Source organism: Ochotona curzoniae, unplaced genomic scaffold, assembly GCF_017591425.1.
Source record: "Ochotona curzoniae isolate NIBS_2020 unplaced genomic scaffold, NIBS_Ocur_1.0 contig_523, whole genome shotgun sequence".
NCBI lineage: Eukaryota > Metazoa > Chordata > Mammalia > Lagomorpha > Ochotonidae > Ochotona > Ochotona curzoniae.
Window position 1 is genome coordinate 1140906 of NW_024466459.1, and position 21648 is coordinate 1162553.

At 56.7% G+C, this 21648-nt stretch overlaps 3 protein-coding genes across 11 annotated transcripts in view; 1 reads left to right on the forward strand and 2 right to left on the reverse strand.

Moving 5' to 3' along the window:
* MAP3K3 (mitogen-activated protein kinase kinase kinase 3) overlaps window positions 1–11056 on the forward strand; it is a 67865-nt gene extending 56809 nt beyond the window's left edge. For 2 of the 4 annotated variants that reach the window (XM_040989475.1, XM_040989477.1), the window contains 9 exons: window positions 448–521; window positions 3528–3595; window positions 3691–3783; window positions 4369–4560; window positions 5588–5736; window positions 6303–6434; window positions 6840–6969; window positions 7312–7489; window positions 8453–11056. In XM_040989475.1, the coding sequence (XP_040845409.1) occupies window positions 448–521; window positions 3528–3595; window positions 3691–3783; window positions 4369–4560; window positions 5588–5736; window positions 6303–6434; window positions 6840–6969; window positions 7312–7489; window positions 8453–8681 (1245 nt within the window). In that variant the 3' untranslated portion in view covers window positions 8682–11056. The remainder of the gene's footprint in view (window positions 1–447; window positions 522–3527; window positions 3596–3690; window positions 3784–4368; window positions 4561–5587; window positions 5737–6302; window positions 6435–6839; window positions 6970–7311; window positions 7490–8452) is intronic. The other 2 variants (XM_040989476.1, XM_040989478.1) reach the window with 1 other exon arrangement.
* A 1136-nt stretch (window positions 11057–12192) lies between these two features.
* LIMD2 (LIM domain containing 2) lies at window positions 12193–14441 on the reverse strand. 2 transcript variants are annotated; one of them, XM_040989494.1, is made up of 5 exons: window positions 14338–14441; window positions 13551–13649; window positions 13368–13415; window positions 13149–13288; window positions 12193–13060 (listed from the first exon to the last, which is right to left on the reverse strand). In XM_040989494.1, the coding sequence occupies exons 2-5, from the start codon at window positions 13590–13592 to the stop codon at window positions 12901–12903; spliced, it is 390 nt and encodes a 129-aa protein (XP_040845428.1). In that variant the 5' UTR covers window positions 13593–13649; window positions 14338–14441; the 3' UTR covers window positions 12193–12900. The 2 variants fall into 2 exon arrangements, with proteins under 2 accessions (XP_040845428.1, XP_040845429.1); XM_040989495.1 differs by lacking the exon at window positions 14338–14441 and adding an exon at window positions 13733–14311.
* A 2190-nt stretch (window positions 14442–16631) lies between these two features.
* Window positions 16632–21648, reverse strand: part of STRADA (STE20 related adaptor alpha) — a 28437-nt gene continuing 23420 nt past the window's right edge. For all 5 annotated transcript variants that reach the window (XM_040989490.1, XM_040989487.1, XM_040989488.1 and 2 more), the window contains 5 exons: window positions 20083–20254; window positions 19584–19688; window positions 17820–18061; window positions 17590–17632; window positions 16632–17382 (listed from right to left, as the gene is read on the reverse strand). In XM_040989490.1, coding sequence (XP_040845424.1) covers window positions 17230–17382; window positions 17590–17632; window positions 17820–18061; window positions 19584–19688; window positions 20083–20254 — 715 coding nt within the window. In that variant the 3' untranslated portion in view covers window positions 16632–17229. The remainder of the gene's footprint in view (window positions 17383–17589; window positions 17633–17819; window positions 18062–19583; window positions 19689–20082; window positions 20255–21648) is intronic.

The window sequence follows — 21648 nt, forward strand, 5'->3', positions numbered from 1 at the left end:
CCTAAATTTTCTTGGCCTGCACTGCTGGTCTGTGAAATGAGGCAGCACTTATCTTTGTAAATTATAAATTGTGGAGCGTAAACAAGAGCATTAAAGTCCCACCCAAGCTCACTAAAAGCCTCCACAGGATAGTGCCGTCTGCATTGCCAGGATCCAGTGTTAATGAGCCAAGAAAATGCCAACAAGAAAATCAGCCTCTCTGCTCTGCTCTCCTGGCAGAGCCCCTTAGGATGCCAGCCAAGCCTTTTTCTCCATCCTGGAGACTTGCCTTTTAAACTGCAGGGGAGAAGAGGACTGTACTAACCATTCTTTCCTGCTGTGTGGGGAGAGAGAATGCTTACATTAGACAGAAGGAACCACTTGCTGAAGCTGACAGGGTCATAAAGCCCGGGACACCTGGCTAGGATGTGGGCTGAGCCGTGGCTTTAACGATGACTTGCCTTACAGATGCTGGATCCCCTGAGCAGTGCTGAGAACTCCTTGTCAGGAAGCTGCCAGTCCTTGGACAGGTCAGCAGACAGGTATGGGACTGGGGTGGCTTGGGGTCAATGTGTAGGGACAGTGGGAGCTGATGGGCTGAGAAAGTAGAGACGAGTGTGTATCTCTGATCTAGACGGGGAGACAGTGGAAAGGTCCAGAGTTTTCATACTTCTAGGAAAACACTCCTTCATTTCTCAAGTGTTACAAAAATATTATGCTTGCATAATTCAGTGGGTGTAATAATACCTCCTAGAGTAGCAGTTCATTTATTAAATATTGGCTTTGTTCTAAGTACTTTCCATATTTTACATTTCTGCATGCTGTGTGATGTTCTGCTTTTGGACTTGCTGTTTTCTGGTCTAAAAAGAGGTATATTGGATGTTTTGGAAAGAAAACATGAATACTCACTCATGAGTTTACTTTTATTTTTTTTCCAAATGTTTCTGTAAAAAATTGGGATATAGAAATTATAAAATATGGGCCAGGTGTTTGGCACAGCAGTTAAAGTTGTTGCTTGTGATGCCTGTGTCCCATGTCAGAGAGCTGGTTTGAGTCCTAGCTCCACTTGAGTTCCCTTGCTGCCAGTGTTCTCCCCGGGAAGCAGCTCCTGCACTCGCACAGGACAGCCCTGCGTACAAGTCCAGTCTCCCAGCTTCAGCCTGACCCAGCCCTGGGGATGAGGGCATCTGGGAGTGAACCAGTGGATGGAGGACCTCTTCCTCCCTGCATCTCTGTCTCTCTGCCTTTGAAATAAAGTTAAAAACAAAAAAGCAGAAAACAAAATATCCAGGCTGCCTGGCATGCCACCCAGCCTAGTAGGAGAAAGTAGGCGCCATCCTGTGCTTGTCCAGTGGCCCTGCAGAGCTGACCTCCAGCAGTGGGGATGTGTTTGGAGGAGGGCTCAGCCTGATCTGTTTGTCCCTGGCATCAGCCTCACCTTGCCCAAGAGCAGGATGCCGATCATCTCTGGCCGGGCTGAAGGCTGTGGTCAGAGGCTAGAGAGCAGGTTGCACAGCTGGTCCAGGGTTCATGTGGGTACTGACCTTGTAACCATGACCTGCATGTGTTACAGGGTCCTTTCTAGAAGGCTTGAGCACCAGTGAGCATTGATTCCCACCGGATGTTAAAGGATATGATTGTAGCTGCCTGTTGGTTCCCAGGAGATAGCTCTCCAACCAGGGGAGCAAGAAGGCTCTCATAAAAGGGCCACCAGTTGCTACCTGGACAAGAAAAAGACTGGCTTTAGACTGTCTCCTACACATTGCAGGGGATAGGGAAGCTACACAAGGCCTTACCGTTGGGAAGTAGTCAGCAGCTCCTCAAACTGGCCTCAAGAATTTCAGTCCTACGGTCTTCTCCATGGCATTCACTTAAAAGGAAACTGCGATGCAAATAGGTGCTAGGGAGAAAAGTTAAATTTACTCGCTCTTCTATTCTCAGATTTTTCCTCCATCCCTATAGCACTTTGTTTTCTTCTTGGGAATAGACCCAAGATCTGGATGGACTTGAGGCCTGGCCTAGCTTGAACTAAGGACTCTCATTATTCCCGTCAAGCAATTTACAGCCTGGTGGACCTAGAGCTGGTCCCAGTGGAGGGGCCGGTGCTGTGGTACAGCAGGTAAAGCTGCTGCCTGCAGCACTGGTGTGCTATGGGGGCACCGGTTCAAGTGCTGTTTGTTCCACTTCCAATCCAGCTCCCTGCTAGTGCATGTGGAAAAGCAGTGGAAAATGATCCAAGTCCTTGGGCCCCTGCACTATGTGGGAGATCTGAAGGAAGCTCCTGGCTCCTGGCTTCAGGCCAGCCCAGCTACAGCTATCTGGGGAGTGAGCCAGCAATGGAAGATTCTCTCTCTCTCCTTCCCTCCCTCCCTCTTTCTATGTGACTCTGCCTTTCAAATAAATTAAATGTTTCTGTATGTGTGTGTGTATATATATATATGCATATATATACACACCAATTATTAGAGTGGCTTCAGACAGGTCCCCTTACCTTTCCAGTTCCTCAGTTTCCCCATCTCTAAAATGAGATGGTGGTGATTGGTCTGAAAGGAAAATACATTAGAGGCAAGAATACCAACCTGGGGCCCGGCACAAAAGCCTAGTGGCTGAAGTCCTTGCCTTAAATGTGGCAAGATCCCATATGGGCACTGGTTCTAATCCCAGCAGCCCCACTTCCTGAGCTTGTCCAGGAGTTGAACGTGAGGGCAGCCCAAAGCCTTGGGACCCTGCACCTGTGTGGGAGACTGGGAAGAGGCTCTTGGCTCCTGGCTTTGGATTGGCACAGCTCCAGCCATTGCGGCCTCTTGGGGAGTGAATCAATGGATAGAGGACCTTCCTCTCTGTCTCTCCTCCTCTCTGTATATCTGACTTTCCAATAAAAATAAATAAAATGTTAAAAAAAAAAAAAGAATTCCAAGTAAATAGGCTTGTTAATATCCAGCCCACAGAGTGTCTGAAGACTAGAGTGAGTGTAGAAGCTGTTCACTGGCACAGTGACAATAAAAATAACAGTGTTACCTGTTACTATTTTATTTTTATTGGTAAGTCTTGCCTGCCTCACAGGTTGTGAGAATTAAGTGAGGAAAAGCTTAGCTTGTGGAGTGTCTATGAAAGCAACAATCTGTGATGTATAATGATGCTGTCTGTCAGCTCCTCCTTTGTGTCAGAGGTGGAAAGGTGGAGCAAGCAGGAGACTGGGCTTCTCTTGGGAGGGAGTCACAAGGGGAGACGACCTGGAGGGCCTTCTGCCCCTCTGCCCTGCTGGGCTGCTTTGAAAACGTACTCAGGTCTGCTACTTGTTTGAGAGACAGGGAGAGATGGAAAGGTCTTCCATCCTCTGGTCCATCCTTGTCTTCTACGTGGGCACAGGGTCGCAAAGACTTCGCATCCTCTGCTGCTTTCCCAAGCACATTACCAGGGAGCTAAATTCGGAAATGGAGCAGCCGAGACTCAAACCAGTGCCCAAATGCCACTATTGCAGGTGGCAGATTAACCCGCAACACCATGACAGCCACACCTATTTGTGATTTCTTTTTGTTTTCTTCCAGCCCATCCTTCCGGAAGTCACGAATGTCTCGAGCCCAGAGCTTCCCAGACAATAGACAGGAGTACTCTGGTGAGTTGGGGAGTATATGATGATGTGTTCTGGGCTACTACTCGAAGGTTCACGTTGACCCACCCAGTAGCCACTGACACTCCTGTCTTACCCAGACAGGGAAACTCAGCTCTATGACAAAGGGGTCAAAGGTGGAACCTACCCCCGGCGCTACCACGTGTCAGTGCACCACAAGGACTATAACGATGGTGAGTACGCCTCCGTGCTGCCCCCTGCTGGCTACCTTGAGAAGGGACAAGCTTAAAGCCAGATCCACCTTGTGGGGGAGGGGACTGACACTCCGGCCCTTGGGAATGTTCCTGAGGAATTGTGCTCTAGGCTTGAGGCACCGGAGACAGAGAGAGAGAACACACATGGAGCTAGCAGGAAGGTAGTCGTAGACTAAGATGCCACCACCGGTGACTGTCCTCTGGTGTATCCATGCTATACTCCAACACCCTGTTCCACCCACAGCCGCAGCCAGTCAACAGGGGCAGTCACCGAGAGGTCAGGGATGGATGCCCAGGGAAGCACTGGATTGCCTTTGCAAATAATTTTATGCTTGAATGCCAGGCCCTGTGCCTTCCCTGTGACCAGGGCTGCCCAAACCAGGTTGCTCTTTATTTCTGCTTTTGTCCAGATTTTTGTAACAGCAGCTTTTCTTGACCTAAGTCAAGGAGAAAGGCAAGATGGGCTGGGCCAGTTTTATAACTTCTAACTAGACTCTGGTTTGTCCATGAAGCCAGGTGGCTAGGGAGCTAACGTGCTGTCCTCTGGCCCCTACACCCTTCCAGGCAGAAGAACATTTCCCCGGATACGACGTCATCAAGGCAACCTTTTCACCCTGGTGCCCTCCAGCCGCTCCCTGAGCACAAACGGAGAGAACATGGGTCTGGCTGTGCAATACTTGGACCCCCGAGGGCGCCTACGCAGTGCGGACAGCGAGAACGCCCTCTCTGTGCAGGAGAGGACTGTGCCAACCAAGTGTGAGAGTCTTCCTTGGCTAGGAGGAGGCGGCCTAGGGGTGCTTAGGAGGGCAGCCAGGCTCGGGCACACTGCTCAGCTGCTGTGACCTCTCCTACCCACAGTGGCCGAGCCTTAGAAGGGCAACAGACCCGCGGGACAATAGACCTGTGTCTCCTATTGGGTGACACCTCCTCCAGTGTGACTCCTCTGGCCTTTGGTTGTTTTGTTTGCTTTTTAGTATTTAAATGGAAGAGCACACCCATTTTAATTTTTAAAAAAAGTTTAAGATGTGAGCATACCCACAAACAGGGGGCTTATTGGGGGTAGAGTGGGTTGGAAGGAAAGGTAGAGGGACATGTTTCTGCCTTCCATTTTGTGTCCATGGGAAGAGGGAGATTGCCTCTCCATATTGCAGGTCTGCTTGTGATCTTGGGGACGGGAATGGTTTCATGTTCCACCTCGGTTCACCAGAGAGAGGAAGTACATCTTGGGATGGGTCATTTGATTGAGGAATAGGCAAGTGTAATTTACAAAGAGATGGAGGAGTGTGGCTTGCAGCTTGTGTCCCTAAGCTGTCCCATTTCATTCACTCCTTAGAAACTTCGGCCTCTTAATTTAAGGGTTGCTGAAAGGTACAGATTAATCCCATTTTTTGCAGTTACTTCCTGCTGATTAGGGACCTAGGGCTTGCCTATTCCAAGTTTGAAATTCTCTATCTCATCTGATGAATTTTCCTCACGAGCCAGAGAACTTCCATTCAGAGAAGCGCACATGCTTAATCCCTGCCATATTGGTAATCAGGGGCTTTAGAAAAGGCGTTGGCTCAGTTCAGAAGAACATGAAACTACGTTAGCCAGTCCTCTGCCTCTTGGGACCCTGACCTTAAGGTCCAGTTGGAACACTGGGCCCATTCCTGACGGGGCTGCCCTGCTGTCAGGAGAGATGTGTTAGTGCTGGGGGAGGGGAGCCTGAGCCAGTGATCCCTTGTAGGGCGAGGATGGCAGGAATTAGTGCACGTGAAGTAATGCTCTTTTCTTCTCCCCATAGCTCCTAGTGCCCCAATCAACTGGCGCCGAGGGAAGCTCCTAGGCCAGGGTGCCTTTGGCAGGGTCTATTTGTGCTATGATGTGGACACAGGTCGTGAACTTGCTTCCAAGCAGGTCCAATTTGACCCAGACAGTCCTGAAACAAGCAAGGTACTTCCTCCCCCATGGTCTGACTTATTACACAGAGTAATTATTCCTGATGTTACAGGCTACCTCCCAAGATTTTTTTTTGCCCGGTTCTTGCTTTCTACCCTAACCTTGGCCCTGCAGGCTGGGACTATGCATGGGACACCTCGGGAGGGAACTGTGTAGAGGAACTAAGTCAGGGTCAAATCCCAAGTCACCCAGATTGCAAAATGATGACCAGTGCCACAAAGGGCATTTTTTTCAATAGATACCTCTCCCCTTCCCTTGACTCAGATGGGAGCCGTGGGATTCACTTGGTCCACCTGAAAAGGAGGAATTCTGTAGCCTACAGTACAATTGGAGTGGACAACTCCAGCAGATCCCTTAGCGAGGCAGCCACACCCCTCTCCCTCCTCCCTGACTGCCTTCCTCCACATAGGGGAGTACTGCTATCCAAGAGCCTCTCTTGTTTTGCTGGCCAAAATTCCCAAGGCAGATCTTGTGAGCCATTGACTGGGGTAAGCTGAGCTGACCCTGGGCAGGCAGGACTGGACCCTGAGAGCCAAGCTGACCCTCTGACCTCTCCCTAGGAGGTGAGTGCTCTGGAGTGTGAGATCCAGTTGCTGAAGAACTTGCAGCATGAGCGCATTGTGCAGTACTATGGCTGTCTGCGGGATCGAGCGGAGAAGACCCTGACTATCTTCATGGAATACATGCCGGGGGTATGTGCCCCTCATGGCACATGAGACACAGAGAGAAGGGGCCTTGCCTGAGGCTGAGGGCGGAGGGGACTCCTGAAGCCCCAGAGGCTCAGGGGGGCTAGGTGAAGTGATGGCAGGACTAAGTCAGGAGGCCCCACCTCAGGCCACAGTGACTGTCTGGTGCACTGTGCAGTAAATACTGCCTTTACCTATAGCAGAGGCCTCCCGACTTCTGAATTGGGATCGATGCACTTGAGGGAAGCCATCTCCTAGCTCTTGGCAAAATGCCTGGCACATTGCAAATGGGAATTGGTGGGAATTGGATGCATCACTGCTGGCTGCCTGCATGGGAGCTGAAAGTAACCTTAGCATTCTGTCTGGCCCCTCTGACCCCCTCTGACCCCTCTGACTTTATGTGGCTGGCAGGGCTCAGTGAAAGATCAGTTGAAGGCCTACGGAGCCCTGACAGAGAGCGTGACCCGGAAGTACACACGGCAGATCCTGGAGGGCATGTCCTACCTGCACAGTAACATGATTGTTCACCGAGACATCAAGGGTGAGTGGAGGGCTCAGGCTGTTTGGAACCTAAGGACCACTTAGTGACTGGGTGAGCCAATCATAGGATCATTTTGAACTTTGGGAAAAGGGGGATTGCTCGTGCCTCCTTGGGGATTGGTGTGGAGAGGGTTTGGCCGGACACTTTTCTGCATGTTAACTTAAGAAGATGATGGTTTTGTACAGTGCTTCTGAGGCTTCCCTTCACTGGACCCTTTCCCGCGTGTAGTGCATGTCTAACGTGGCAGCTCCCAAGCAGCCCTCAGGGGGAGGCGGGGGAAGGGAGGACGGTGGCAGATGCAGGAAGGTCCAAGAGTGTAGCCTCTGCCCTTTGGTGCCGCAGGAGCCAACATCCTTCGAGACTCTGCTGGGAATGTGAAGTTGGGGGACTTTGGAGCCAGCAAACGCCTGCAGACCATCTGCATGTCAGGGACGGGCATGCGCTCAGTCACTGGCACACCCTACTGGATGAGCCCGGAGGTGATCAGCGGCGAGGGCTACGGAAGGAAGGCAGACGTGTGGTGAGTGTGGGGACTTGCTGGGATCCCATCTCTCTGGGCTTTAGTGACTAAGGAACGCCGTTGGGAACATTGCAGAGTGATAGGAGGGCCTGAGCACCTGTCAGGCCCAGGCCCCATGGGGCACGAGTTCAGCTAGCACATCGGTTCCGTGTTAACACCAAATGCCACTCCGTTTGCCGGTGCTGGAAACCCAAGTGAGGGCAACCACTCCTTGTGTTTGCTGAATCCCTTCAAGAACTGGGATCCACTCCGACAGCTTTCATGTCTCCAAGTCAGGAGGAACTGTGTCCTGCCTCTTCTCCACATGGCTGGTGCTTTCCCTACCTGACTCCTGTCTGTAGGCCTGGGGAGCTGCTTTCTGCGGAGCTGTTGGGTGGGCAAGCAGAATGGTTCAAGATGCTCATGTGCTCGTCTCTGTAAATGCCACCTTCCAGGATCTAAGGGCCTTTGTGGGTGATTAAGTTAGGCGTTTACACCAAAGAGAGTATCCTGGATTATTCAGGGTGGCCTTGGTATAAAGAAGGTAGGCAAGTCAGAGCAGGGAGTGGGAAGCCTGATGTTGGAAGCAGGAGGTTGGACTCATGTAAGGGAGAGGCCTGTGAGCCAAGAAACTTGGATGGCCTGTAGAGGCTGGACAAGACAAGAGGATGGCTGTGCCCCCAGAGGTCCCAGAAGGAACTGTCCTTGTCTCACTTCCAGAGCTGTGCTTGGTGGCTCCCTTTCCTGTCCTTGTCTCAGGAGGCCCTGGGAGGTGATGATGTATAGGTTGATGAAACAGATATGGACAGGACTGGGGGTGCTTCTGAGCCTCTTCTGGCCCTGGGGACCCAGGGGAAGTCAACCCCCAGAATGGCTCATCCACCTCACTGTCTTCTGAGAACAGCACCTCCTTTCACAGTAATGGGCCGGGCAGCTGGGAACCCAAGGCTGGCCTAGAGGTGACCTGAGTTTGTCTCTCTTCAGGAGCTTGGGCTGTACTGTAGTGGAGATGCTGACAGAGAAACCACCTTGGGCAGAGTATGAAGCCATGGCTGCCATTTTCAAGATTGCCACACAGCCCACCAACCCGCAGCTGCCCTCCCACATCTCGGAGCACGGCCGGGACTTCCTGAGACGCATCTTTGTGGAGGCTCGGCAGAGACCTTCCGCCGAGGAGCTGCTCACACACCACTTTGCACAGCTCGTGTACTGAGCTCAAGGCCGCACTGCTGCCAGCTGCTCCTGCCACGTGAGCAAGGGGCTACCGTAGGGCGCAGTGAAGTTGCTGCTTCTCCCAGGCAAGGCTGGGGACCGTGGAGCTGCAGTCCAGCCAGCATTTCACCTGTGCCCCTTCTGGCATGGGGCTCGGAGCCAGGGTGGGCGACTGTAGCCACAAGGATTGGGAGCCTCTTGCCTGCCAGACCCCGGAGCTCCAGAGTCCTAAGCTCAGCATGGAGTTGCAGAGGCTGAGCACAGTGGGAGAGGTGGCTCAGGCTCCGCCCTCAGGGTGCAGCCTGACACTGTGGTGGGCAGCGAGCCCGAGGGTCTGAGGGCACTAGACTGACGCAAGGGGATGATGAGTGCTTTTCATTCAGAGTGTTATTTTGTTTCTCCTCCTGGTGTCTGCAGACCACTAGGGCATGCGGCTCTGGGCTGGGGGAGTCCACTGCAGCCTGAGGTAAACCCAGCATCCCCAACCAAAGGAGGGCAAAGAAAGACCACGCTGCCCTCCTCCTTGGAGCCCCTAGGTCAGCTTTGCTAGTCCTTGGCCTTTAACCAAAGATGAATGAAGCAAATGTCTGCTGCCTTATTCAGGGAAGGAGGTGCCTGTCCTGCTTGCCCCGCAAAGCAGGGGCCTGAGATAAGGAACTGTCCCACCACCATGGCGGGAAACCTGGTTTCATCAATGCAATTGTCTCTGTTTTACAAGTTGGAGTCACTCCTATGCTGTACCCAGTTCCTGAAGTGGAGACTGTGCCCTCTGGGCTCAGGACCTTACTGAAGGCTTGGGCCTTGGGCTGGATTGGAAAGAGCTGACAGTAGTAGCCACAGGGTGCCCAGCCTGGCATCTGCCCTCACTGGAGCAGAGAGGAGGGTGGACAACACAGTGAGGGCATCCAGCCCAGCTGGCTGTCCTCACCCAAGAGAAACAGGGAGTTGCCTTGGGCTGGGTCTGACCCTGTCAGGCCAGAGCCCTCTCCATCTGGCAAAAGGAAAAGCCCATGGGCTGTGACCAAGTGTGTCCAGAACCGCCAGCTTTGTTCTTCCTTAGCCAGCCGTGCCCATTCCCCTGAGGTCCCAGCCTCTTTCCCCTTCTCACTCCTCCTCTGCAGGAGGAGTGGCAGCGGTGTTGGGGAACAGTGTCTCCAAGCAGCTTAGAGTTGGCCATGTTTTACCTCAGCCTGGGCGCTGGTCCTTTCTTCCGGCCCCTCCCCTCCAAAATGTGCCTATTGCTAGAGCTCCTTCCTCTCGACACCCAGTTTCCTTGGGAGTTGTCATTAAGGAAGAAGGAAAAAAAAAAGCCAGTGCCAGGGGATGGGCGTCTCCAGGGAGCTGGGGGTCAGCCCCAGGCAGCTCATTGCCAGCCATGCCCACTTCCCCATGGCACAGAGCAAGCCAAAGCCTTCGTTGTATGTTGACGATGCACTTTTATGAATGTAGTTTCTATCGCTGTTTTTAGCCTTTTCACATCATGTAATGTGAGGCCTTGTACTTGTTAATTTATATCTCAGATCATATTTGATGGTTTTTATATATATCAATTCTAGACTGTTACAGATGAGGACGCCTCAAGAGAGAAGAGAAAGTGGAAGCAGCTGGTTTTGCAGAAATGTGTGTTGCATGGTGCCCGTTGGGCCTGGGCCCCTGTTTCCTTCTGTGAGACCCCATCCATTCCCCACTGCCCTGTGTAGATAGGGAAGCCGTGTCCCTGCCTGCACTGCGGCCCCTGCCCAGGGTGGGACTGGCCCCTCGTCTTGACCAAAGCTGCCATGTGGTGGCTCGGCCTCCCCACAGCCCCCTCCCGCCTCTCCAAAGGAAACAGTGATGCCGGCTGCCAAGACGACTCTGCGTGTCCCAGGTTCAGGCTCTCGCAGAGCCCCACCCCCGGGGCTTACCTCACAGGGAAGGTTTTTAAATGAATTTGAAAGCAAGCCAACAAACCTAGCACTCCAAAACAGAAAAACTCACCCAGACCCTGAAATTTTGTGCCAAAAACTGTGGACATGCTGGCTCAGCATCCTCAGGACCAAGACATTCCTTCATTTTAATTTATTCTTTTTTTTTTCCCACTAATTCAGAATAAAAGTTGTGGGACTCTAGGGTAGCCTGGGCCCAGAAGTCCAAGGAGCAGTTTCTTAGCAGCCCCACCCTTGCTGTGGGAAGGGGCTGTGCTGCCATGTTCTCATCATTCCGCGGGGGATGTTCACCTTGGCCAGCCCCGCTCCTCCCAGCTCTGTCTCTGTCTGAATTGTGGGTCTTGCAGAAGAACCTGCAGCCATAGTTATCTGACTATACCTTGACTGAGGGCTTGCAGTGCAAAGCCAGGCCAGTGTCGTGCATTACTTACAATAAAAGGGATTGTTTCTACCAGACGGGTCCTGTGGTCATGCCTTTTAGGGAGTGAATATAGGTAAGGTTTGCCTAGGAGGAACCTGACACAGACTCCTCAAGCAAAAAGAACTTAATGACTCCAAGAGCAAGGCTGTGACAGCTTGACTCAGTTGCCCTGGGAGCGCAGCAGCGGCCCCCTCCCCTCGTGAAGCCCCCTCAGGGTGTATGCTTCTAGCTTGCTGGTCCTTCTGACCTGGACATCGCCACAGCTGCGTCCCTGGGCCTCTGGTTCTCCTGGTCTCTGCAGGCATCACAATTCCCTTTAGTCCCATCCTAGTGAGGTGAGGTCGGACACCACCAGGAGCCATGCCAGGTCTCCCCCTGTGCCACCTGCTTTACACTGATGCAGACTGCCCCCAGATGCCTCGCAGGAAGCAGAGCTGGCCCTGAGGGAGGCGACTCAGGAACCCCAGACACCATCCCCACTTACTGCAGGCAGCGCAGCCTGTCTCAGCAGACACAGGCAGCCAGTGGCCTCCACAGCTTGAGGCCCAGCCCCACATCTCCTCTTCCGTGAGGTCACACAGAAACTCAGGCTGATGTCTGAGGTAGCGGCAGGCGGCAAGGCCTCCAGGGGCCCCTGCCCTCCTGCTAGACCAACTCATCCCAGTGGCCACTTGAAAAAATAAGGACAACCAAGACTTCCTGCCGAGAACCCATGTGTGGGAGATGGGGCCCTTGAGCCATCACCCCAGAGCTTGGGCAGGCAGAAGGAAGATGACAGCCAGGCAGGGGCAGGAGTTCCCATGGGTTTGAATAAGGGGAGCCCCACCACTGAAGCCAGCTAAGGAGAAGGGGGCGCTAAGAAGGGTTCAAGCAGGTTTCTACCTGTTCCCCACAAAACAAGTGCAGCACAGCCAGGAACTGTCACCCACTGACACGTCAGCCTCCGGCGCTTCCCCATGTCCCTGTCAGAATGGGGCATCGTGGCCACCTCAAAGCTGGGTTTCAGTTAGAAAACCACTACAGGTTTAACATGGGGCAACGGGTAGGGCGAGCAGACTGTTTCATGCGTCCTGGACACACCCCCGCACGCTTCCCAGCCCCAGGCTAAGTCTTGTCTCCTTCCTACCACAAAGCCCCCCATCAGGCCACATAATACAGAGTCACAATCTGTTTAAACATGTTTAAAAGGGGGGTGATCACAACAGAAGGGACAGGAACGAGGGGGGAGAGGAGTGGTCACTGCCAGCCCCCTGGCCGGCTCTGAGGCTCTCAGCCTAGCAGATGCTTTGCCTTCCACTGTTCAGCTCTGCTGCTGGTGGTGCCAGGTGGTCCCAGGCCCCTTGGGGGCAGTTGGCTGCACGTCCCCATCCCCACCCTCAAGGCCGTGGTTGCTCTCCTGTGGCCCAGCAGGTGGCACTCTTGCTCCCCTTCCTCCCAGTCTTCATGGCTCAAGACCAGGTTAAAGGCAGAGGTAGATGGGGAAACCCGGAGGCCCCAGGAGGCCGGGGGCGGCAGTGAGAGAGCTGGGGACCCTGAGCTGGGGACCCAGCATGCTGACTCCTTGCCGGAGAAAAGGCACCTAAGTAGGGAAGCTGGGCTCAGAGGCTTCCCCAGGGACTAGGGCATGGAGGAGGTGGGCTGAAAGAAGCAGGAAGCAGGGTGGTGACCAAGCCTCTGATCCAGGTTCCCAGACCCTCTGCGAGAAGGAAGGGCTCCTGGAGCAGAGCCCTGCCCCTGGAAGCTTCTGTCTCTGCAGGCTCATCTCCCCGCCTTAGCCCCGTCCTCCAACCCAAACCCAGCTCCCACCTCTTTCCCACCCTTTCCACTGCCCAGCTCCAGGTGCTCTGCCCAGGGAGTGGAGGGTTGGGGTGACATCAGGTTGTCTTGGTGCCGGGGTCCATTTCCTTGTGGGCCCACAGCTCCTTGTGCTGCTTCCGGCCAAAGCCTTCATCGTAGTTGCCTTTGCTCTTGAAGAGCTGCTGGAAGTGGGGCTTGCAGTAGAACTCGCCATGCAGCGCTGCGTAGCTGCCCAGGCTGAGGGGGAAGCACAGCAAACCAGTTAGGGGCAGCTAGGGCCTGGACCGGCAAGGGGAGTGGCAGCGGGGGAGAGGGGCCTGCGCACCTGAGCTTAGTGTGACAGTGCTTGCAGCAGAAGCAAGAGCTGTGGAAGATGAGCTTGTCTGCCACCAGCCGTTCCATGGGGTACACAGTCTTCTGGCAGGCGGAGCAGGTCTCCTTTACCTGGGCCCGCAGGCTGAAGGACTGTGCGGGGACAGACTCAGCCAGGCTTGGCCAGCACCCACCCTGTCCCACAACCACCAACCACCCCGGGGCAGCCTACCTTGGAGCGCTGCACCGAGCTGCTGCTGCTGCTGCCGCCTTTGGCTTCCTGGGGGAGAGAGGCAGGCAAGACAGAGGTTGGCTCTGTAATGCCCCTGCCAAGTTTCCAGTGGCATTCAACAGGGGGCAAGGGTAATAGGAAACTTCCCTTCTCCCAGTGCACCTGCTGGGTGGGGTCACCTACATGAGAAGGGGTGGCCTGGGCGGCTCCTGTAGCCTGGAACATGGCTCGTCCGAGGTGATGGAGGACCCGGGTGGAGGCGCGGCACCCGCTCGCTCGTTTCTGCAAGGGGAAGTCGGTTCGTTCCTTCGCTCACTTGGGGCCCCACAGGCCCTCCCCCAGCCTGCAGGGGAGGGGGTGTTTACAGGCAGGGGGCTGGGGGGCTGCGGTTGGGACTTTCCCTAAGTCATTTCCTGTTGCTCTTGGTCTTGCCACTTCCGCTCGCCCCCAAACGTTGCTCCCCCACGGGAGGGGGGTGGTCCCTGAGTGGAACCATGTGTGCTGTAAGAACAAAGTTAGCGGGGCGCGGCGCGGGAAAGGGCGCTCGGCGCAGCCGCCATAGGATGATCACCCAGCGGGACGCGACCCTGCCTGGGGTGAGGGGAGGTCAGGCGAGCACGGGGCGGGGCCCGCGGCGAGAACCCGCTGCCCTGGCCTGACCCGTGCCCAACGTTGTGCCCGGTGCCGGGTGGAGGCGCCGAGGCCTCCAGCTGGCCGGTTGTGCTGCCCAGCTCCTGGACAGCGCCCGCGGGCTCTGCCGCCGCCCATGCACACGGCTCCTCGGCCTCCGGACCCGCGTGCACTGGGCCCCAGCCCGGACCCCGCGGGTTCTGGCCCGACCGGAGACCTACGGAGGAAGGACTGGCCGACAGCCGGGGGGCTCCGGCCCTCGCTGGGGCCCCCCATCTCTGCACCGCGCCATCAGAGCCGACTGCAGGCCCCTCCCCCCGGCCCGCCCGCAGGGTCTCACCGGGCCCCGGCCTGCGCCGCGGGGCGGGGGTCGATCTCTGGGGGCGGGGGTGTGCGCCTCGGGTGCGTGGAGGGCGCGCCAGCTGCCACCACAGCCACTGCTCCCCGAGCGGCGGCCGCCGCCACCGCCTTATCGCGGCGCCGCCCCCGCCGGCCCCCGCCCCGCGCCCGCCATTGGCTCCGCCGCGCCCGGAGCCGCCTCCCCGCCCGGCGCCGCCGCGACCCCCCTCCGCGCTTTGTCTTCCGCTCTCGCCGTCCCCCGCCTTTGTCTCCCCCTCGCCCCGGCCCCTCGGCTCTCGCGGGCCTCGCGCTGCCGGCCTCCCCGTCAGCCTGGTCCCCGACGTCGTCGCCGTGGCCTCGAGCATTCGCGCGTGGGCAAGGGGCGGCTGCGGAGACAGAAGCCGGATGGACCTCCGCAACACATCCCTTGGGCGGGGCCAAGTTCAGGTTGAGACAGGCATGGTCCCCTTGCAGCCCTGAGGCCTCAGGACATGACCTGGCCGTATTTGGACCTTTCACTGCCTCAAGTTTCCCTATCCGGTTCCTGACCCCCACAAGGAATAATATGGTCCCTGCAACCTGAGAGCCAAGGCCTGGGAGGGTGGGTCCTCGGGTCAGACTCCCACGCCCACTCCGGCCACGGAGTCCTCCTGCTGGCAGGGGCCGCTCCCGTGCGACCCCACAGCGGTGGAGGAAGATGGCAGTGGCGCTGGGCATGCGGTCCCCGCCACGCTGGAGCATGAGGTTTCAAGGTTCTGAGGGATCCCAGGTAGCCACAGAGTGTCCCCGGCCCTGCTATCTGGTGGGATCACCCATCTGGACAGAGGGACCAGTTTTCCCAGAGCCCGCATCCAGCTAAAGGCTTGAGTTTATGGGAAAACTAGGGCAATCCCTTGGGGACAGAGATTTCCAGCCTTGGGACGAGCACCAGGCCTGGCAGGTTCCAGGTAGCCGACCCGATGCAGCTGTCTCACTGCTGTCCCACACAAGCAGACCAGGGTGGAGGTGCACAGGAGGCTGGGTGACAGTGGCTCCCTCGGGGCTGGGGGCACAGGCAGAGGCCTCCAGGACAACCTGAGCGCGGGCTGGGAGCTGGTGCACGAAGCACGGCCCTGAACACAGCACGTTCCCAGCCCGTGGCAGGAATAGAACGAGTGACTCGCGAGCGCAGCCCACGCACTCTGAGAACAGAACGGCCCGCGCAGCCTGCGCGGACAGGCTTGCCAGCCCCCAGCTGTCTCCTTGGCTCCTGCAGGCACCCACGCCCGGCGTCCTGCTCCTCTCTAGAGAGTTAACTAGCATTGTGCCTGTTATGGACCAAGAACCCCGGGGGGCCGTGCTGCGGATCCTCTAAGTATTTCCACCACTGGGATCAAGACAGTGAAGGGCTCTGATGGCCCCCGAGGGCCACCAGGAGAGGGGTGTGTTGGCCACTGGCCACTGGCCAGGTCATGAGCCCCCTCGCCATGACCAGCAAGGCATCCGGGCCGAGCTGCCAGCAGCCAGCCACATCAGCAGTTTGGTCTTTGCAGATGAGCTGACACCAGGGAGAAGGCTGTGCGGAAGGAGAGATAACTGATGGGGTGCGAGGCTGTGAGAAAAGGGGAACCTGAGGTTGAAAGTCAAAAAATGAGCTGGGCAGGGGGAAGCAGGGCTGGAAACAAATGTGACCTGCTCCTCCCCCGCCCCTCCCTGCCGACTGTCACTCCCCTCCCCCAAAGAGGGTTGGCTTTTCCTCTTTAACTGGGTGTTAAAAATCTCTGAGAAAAGAGGACAGTGAGGGGGACGGTGGTGAGCAGTGTCAAGAAGAAAGGAGGGGCAATTCCTTAATGTGACATTTGAAGTACCCATTTAGAAAAGGGCCTTGCCCTAGGGGTCCAGGAAGGGGGACAGCACCAGCTGGGGCAGGTGCACCTGACCCGCCAGTGTGACCCGCGCTTTGCTGCCTCACTCCCTGGGTGTGACTGGTTCTCACGGTATGAAGGTTCTACAAGTCACGTTAGAGACAATGCCTCTACCCCCTTTCCTGCCTGAGGTGGGCAGGCGTCTTCCACCTCAGTCCCCACACTTCCGGAAATGGCCCAGAAGTGGTGGTAACCTCTTCCCCCCTCCAAGCCTCGCCGTGGGTGGTTCGATGGCCATGGGCTCCAATCAATGCCCTTGCCCTGGGCTGCTCTAGGGAGGAAATCAGTCCATTTTGGGGTCCCAGGAAGCTGGAGGGCCCATCCAGGGAGTCCCATACTATCTGCACCGCCCCTGCAGACCCCACACTGATGCAGACACACCCTGGTGCTCCCAGATCTGACCAGTTTAATTTTCTCTGATGACAAAACTAACACAGCAGGAGGACTTGAGCCCTGAGGTGAGGTGAGAGGTGGTGGCTGCTGGAGGAAGCACCAAGGCAGCTGGCAAGGTGCAATGGATCCTTGGTGTGAAGGGAGTGCACCACGCAGATCCACTATAAAAGGATCTAGGTGTCAGGGCCCTGGCAGCCAGGAGGGGAGGATGCATGGCCCCTGCCTCAGCCTGGGACCTCAGAGCTGGACACAGCCCTTCCTGTGCAGGCAGGGGCGTCTGCTCACCGCCTGCCCCTTCTGGACCCACGGAGCCTGAGAGTGCAGGGGTGGGACAGAACCAGGCTGCTTGGGAGAGCAGGGGCTGGCAGGTGGCGATACCAGTTTCCTGGGTGTCGGGTGAAGGCCGGGGCTCCCGGGCCAGCACACAGGGCCTCGGCGGCATCTCAGGAGCAGGCATGATGGCTTCTACTTGATCTTGTCCCCAGTGAGCCGGATTCCTTGTGTCTCAAAGGGCTCGCAGCAGTGAGAAGTCTCCCCCAGCAGCCTGTCTGCCCGGGGCAGGAGGCCAGGCCTTGCGCAGGCCTGTAGAGCAGCGCTCAGAACTCCCAGTCATCCACCTCGAGCTCTTCCAGGTTGTTCACCAGGCCGAAGATGGTGTTGTGGTCCTGGGGCTGGCTGCTCTCAAAGTTAGTGATGGGGGTGACGGGCCGCAGCAGCTCAGGCAAGGCCTCGGAGGCACGCCGCTTGATCTGGGGGAGGGGAGGGGGAGGAGGTGTTGCTGACAGGTGCCACAGCCCTGGCCCCAGGGATACCTAAAGGCCATGAGGAGACTCCTGGCTGTGTCTCACTCCCTGACCCAAAAGCTGGGTCAGCTGGGGACCCAAAACTGAGGCACCGTGGGCAGTGGGAACCACAGGCCAGAAACAAACGGGAGCCGGGCAGGAACACTACTGTACCTGCTTGAAGAAGGAGTGGTTCAGGAGGGTGCTGGCACTCGGCCTGTGGGGAAAGGGACAAGACACCTATATCTTCTGTGCCCCCCCGCTTCTTCCCTGGGCTCCCCCAAAATCCCAGAGCTGGCCCCGCGTGCAGTGGGGGCTCCAGATCCCCCCAAACCCTTGCAGAGCCTTTGAGAGATGCCGCCTCCCACCCCCGGCAACCCTCTTTGGGCGGCCAGTGGGTGTACCTGGCGTCTGGGTTGCGCTGAAGACATTGCTCCACGAACTGGTGGAAGTGGGCAGAGAAGGTGCGGTGATAGGGGTGGGCCGGCGAGTCACCATTGGAGGGTCGGGGGGTGCCGGTGACCAGGCTCTCGGCCAGGCCGGAGCTGGCGACGGAGCGGGAGGGGCTCAAGGTCAGCTCAGCGGCGGGGATGGTGCTGGTGTCCAGCAGGCAGGGCACCGTGCCATTCAGCTTCTCCAGCAGCATCTGCGAAGGGGGAGAGGGAGGGAGGAGGAGCCTCAGGGCCAGGGGTTCTCCAGAGCCACAGGCATTCTCAAGGACTGGGCTGAAGTCTAACTTTGCAAAGGAATGCTGCTTCCTGGCTTGGATGTCCTGTGCTCTGGGCCAAGGCGAGGAGGAGGTGGCAGAGAGGGATGGCACAGTGGCACGCCCTCCACCATGGCTGGGTGCCAGGGCTGTGTTGAAGGCTTCAAACCCTCTTAACTGCAGAGCCTTCACCCCAAGTGGTCCTGACAGCCCGCTGCCACTTGCCATGCCCATGTGGGCTGTGGGGTCTGAGAAGCACACGCACAGTGCCGCATCCCAGCTGAGGCTGTGGCAGGCTGCACAGATGTGGTGCACCGGGGGGAGATCAGGCTCGGACAGGTGTCCTGAATCCCTCAAGTGCAGCTCCTGTCAAACCAGCCCCACCTCGGGCCTTGCTATCCTGGGGGACATGCTCGTGACCCTCACAAGCTGCCTGGGCCACAGCTGTGCTGAGGCCATGGCCACAAGCCGCGTGTGGCTGCCCAGGCTGATGGCAGGTTTACAGTGGTTCACTGGCCACATCTGAAGTGTGCAGCCGCCACAGGCGCCCAGTGGCTGCCACGCTGGGCAGGGCAGATCCAGAAGGCCTCCATCTCCGTGGCCAGTTCTGCTGGATCCAAGGCTGCTTCGCCTCCCCGCCCCCCTCCAGCCCACCATGGGCACGTTTAACCCTTTCCTGGCCATCTTTGTGTTCCTGAATTCACACAGATTTTCACACCTTCCCACGGGACCTGCCCAGCTCGGACGCGTCTGCCTCACAAATGCCACTGCTCTTGGTAGATTGCTATGTTGACACTGTGGGTCTTCCACGGTGTTCCCCCGTCCCCCAAGTGGCTCATTCTAGTTCCTGCTCTTCACCGCCAAGCCCGTTTTGCCTGGGGGGGGGGCTGGGATGGGGAGGGGCGGGGGCTGCTCTAGGGGACACTGTGCCCCTGCCCACTAGGCAGGCACTGAATTACACTCACAGCCTGCGGCCCACTCCTCCAGTCACCAAGGTCATTCTTAATGGTCCCAAGTCCACTTCTTGGGTTTGGTGGAACCTGGACAAGCCTATTTCCTGGGCCTGGCCTCTCAAGTGTGGGCTGGCCGCTGGCTGTCTACCCCGGGCCCTATGGCTGGCTAAAAGGCAGGCCCAGAGTAGAATCTACAGACTGCAGGTTCCAAAGGTGTTGGGCACAATGCAGCGGCCCAGAACGCTGAACATTCTAAATCAGCCACTAAACGAGCAGCCACATTGACTGAAATGGCCTGGTCTGATTTTAGCTGTTATAAGGACACATGGTACATGGGCCTCCATTTACACTCCTGCTCTTGGCTCCTCACTCTGGGTCGGGTTCCAGGCCCTGGGCCTTTACTGCACAGCGCCCCCCAATCCAGCCCCCACTGCAGCCCCCCACCCCCACCTGCCCAAGGTAGATGTGCCCTACACTTCATTAGCATGACAGGGCCTCAGCAAGCTCACCTGAGTGGCAGGCATGTCCTTAAAGGGGACATGGCCATTGGCCAGTTCACAGGCTGTGATTCCCACACTGTAGATGTCGGATTTGGCATCGTAACCCTGGAGGTTCTACGACAGGAAACAAAAGCCACAGGTGACGCACTGTGCCACATGCAGCACTGCTTTGTTGTCAGGAAGGGAAGGGTGGGGGGAGCAAGGCCAGCAGAGGCAAAACACACCCACCCACGATCTGCTGTGCGACAGGCCAAGGCGCAGAGGTCTGCCCACCTGTCCCTCGTGTCCTAAGCCGGACGAGCCAGGCCCCATGTGTGGCTTAGCGTAGGGACCTGCAGAACACCCAGTGTTCCCAAACACGCACACCATCCAGAGGGCAGGTGGGCCATCTGCAAGGGGCCCTTGGGCTCCACCAGGGAGCCCACCCTCCAGGAAGCAGAGTCCCCCCACCCGCACCCGCAGATCTCTGAAGGCTTCGAGGGAGACACTTCAGGACCGGGGCACAGACCTGCTGTAGGACCTCCGGGCTGAGCCAGGGCAGAACCTTGACACTGTACTTGGGGAAATCGTGGACCACACGCTGCCACTGCCCGTGGCTGATCATGCTGAGGTTGCTGCGTAAGCCAGACAGGTAGACCTTCCCGTCCACGGAGATGAGGATGTGGCTCGCCTTGACACTCCTGGGGGTTGGGGGGCATGGGGAGGGTGTCACACGCAACAGCAAGAGCTCCCCTCACACCATAAACCTTCGACCGTCCTTCGCACACTAGCTCTCTCCTGCGTGTATTACACATGCATATCACATGTACATGTGTTCACGAATATTTCAAATGAGCATAAAAAGGTAATGATAACATGACCCTATTTACATATCACTGGATTTAGGAACTTATTGATAGTTTGTGTTCACAGCCCACTTCTTTCGCTCTGCCTCCCACTGATTATCTTAATCTGTACTTTCTGTTTGCAGACACTCTTGAAAAACAGGCCATTGTTGTATATTTTCAGACGTCTGATGGCCCTGGCTCATGTGTCTCACTTGCTTCTTCAGTGCTGTGTGGCCCTTCCGTGTTGTTCTCTGTATACGTTTGATCTTTGCAGTTCCTTTTCCCTCCAAAGATTTATTCACTTATTTGTTTGGAAGACAAAGTGATAGAAGGAGGGACAGGTATCTTCCACCTGCTGGTGCACTCTCCAAATTGTTCCATCAGCTCGCGCTGGACCAGCCCAAAGCCAGGGAGCCAGAACTTCCCCTGGTTCTCCCCCATGGCCCAGGCACGCTGGCAGAGAGCTGCACTGGAAACAAAGCAGCCATAGCTCAGATCAGCACTCCGAGGAGATGCCAGTGCTGCAGGTGATGGCTTAACCCACAGTACCACAACGCCAGGCCCCAATCTTTGCTTCCAACTGGCATCTTGGCCCTCAGGTGGGGCAGAAGCCTTCTCACCTGTTTTCTCAGGAAGGAGCCCTGACATCTCAGCAGAGCAGTGCAGGCATGAGTGAGCACTCCACCGCCATGCCCCTGGTGGGCCTGGGTCCTGCAGCTATGGCCCTGCCCGGCTGCACTGGGACCCCCTCTCCTACTTATGTGTCCCTGCTGTGGACAGTGTCGTGAGGACAGAGTGGGGTCACATTCACATTTGCTTTTTCCTCCCTGCTACGGTTGCAAGCTCCTGTGACTGCTAATGTCTGGGGCCTCCTCACCTGTAACCTTCATGTCCTCGACCATTTTCTTATTGCTTCGGTGTCCTTGCCCAGGGCTTTGTGAACTCTCTGCCAAAGCTAATGTCTTCTTCAACTGCCCTCCCCTCACCCCAACACTGGCCACGCTGTTCCAGATATGCCCACCACAGTTTGGCCTCCTGTCCTGGGTTCTGACATGTGCAGAGGCTGCATGGCCCAGGTCACGGCTGCGTCTCCCTGCATCTCCCTTGCCTGCAGCCTGCAGCCTCAGACGCCATGCTCAGGCCTTAGCCATGCAGAGCTCTCTTCATGCACAGTGCTATGGGAGGTCTCTCTCTGCCTGCGCCATTGTGAGCTGCCTTTCCTGATGTGGCCACCTGAGCCCTGGCTC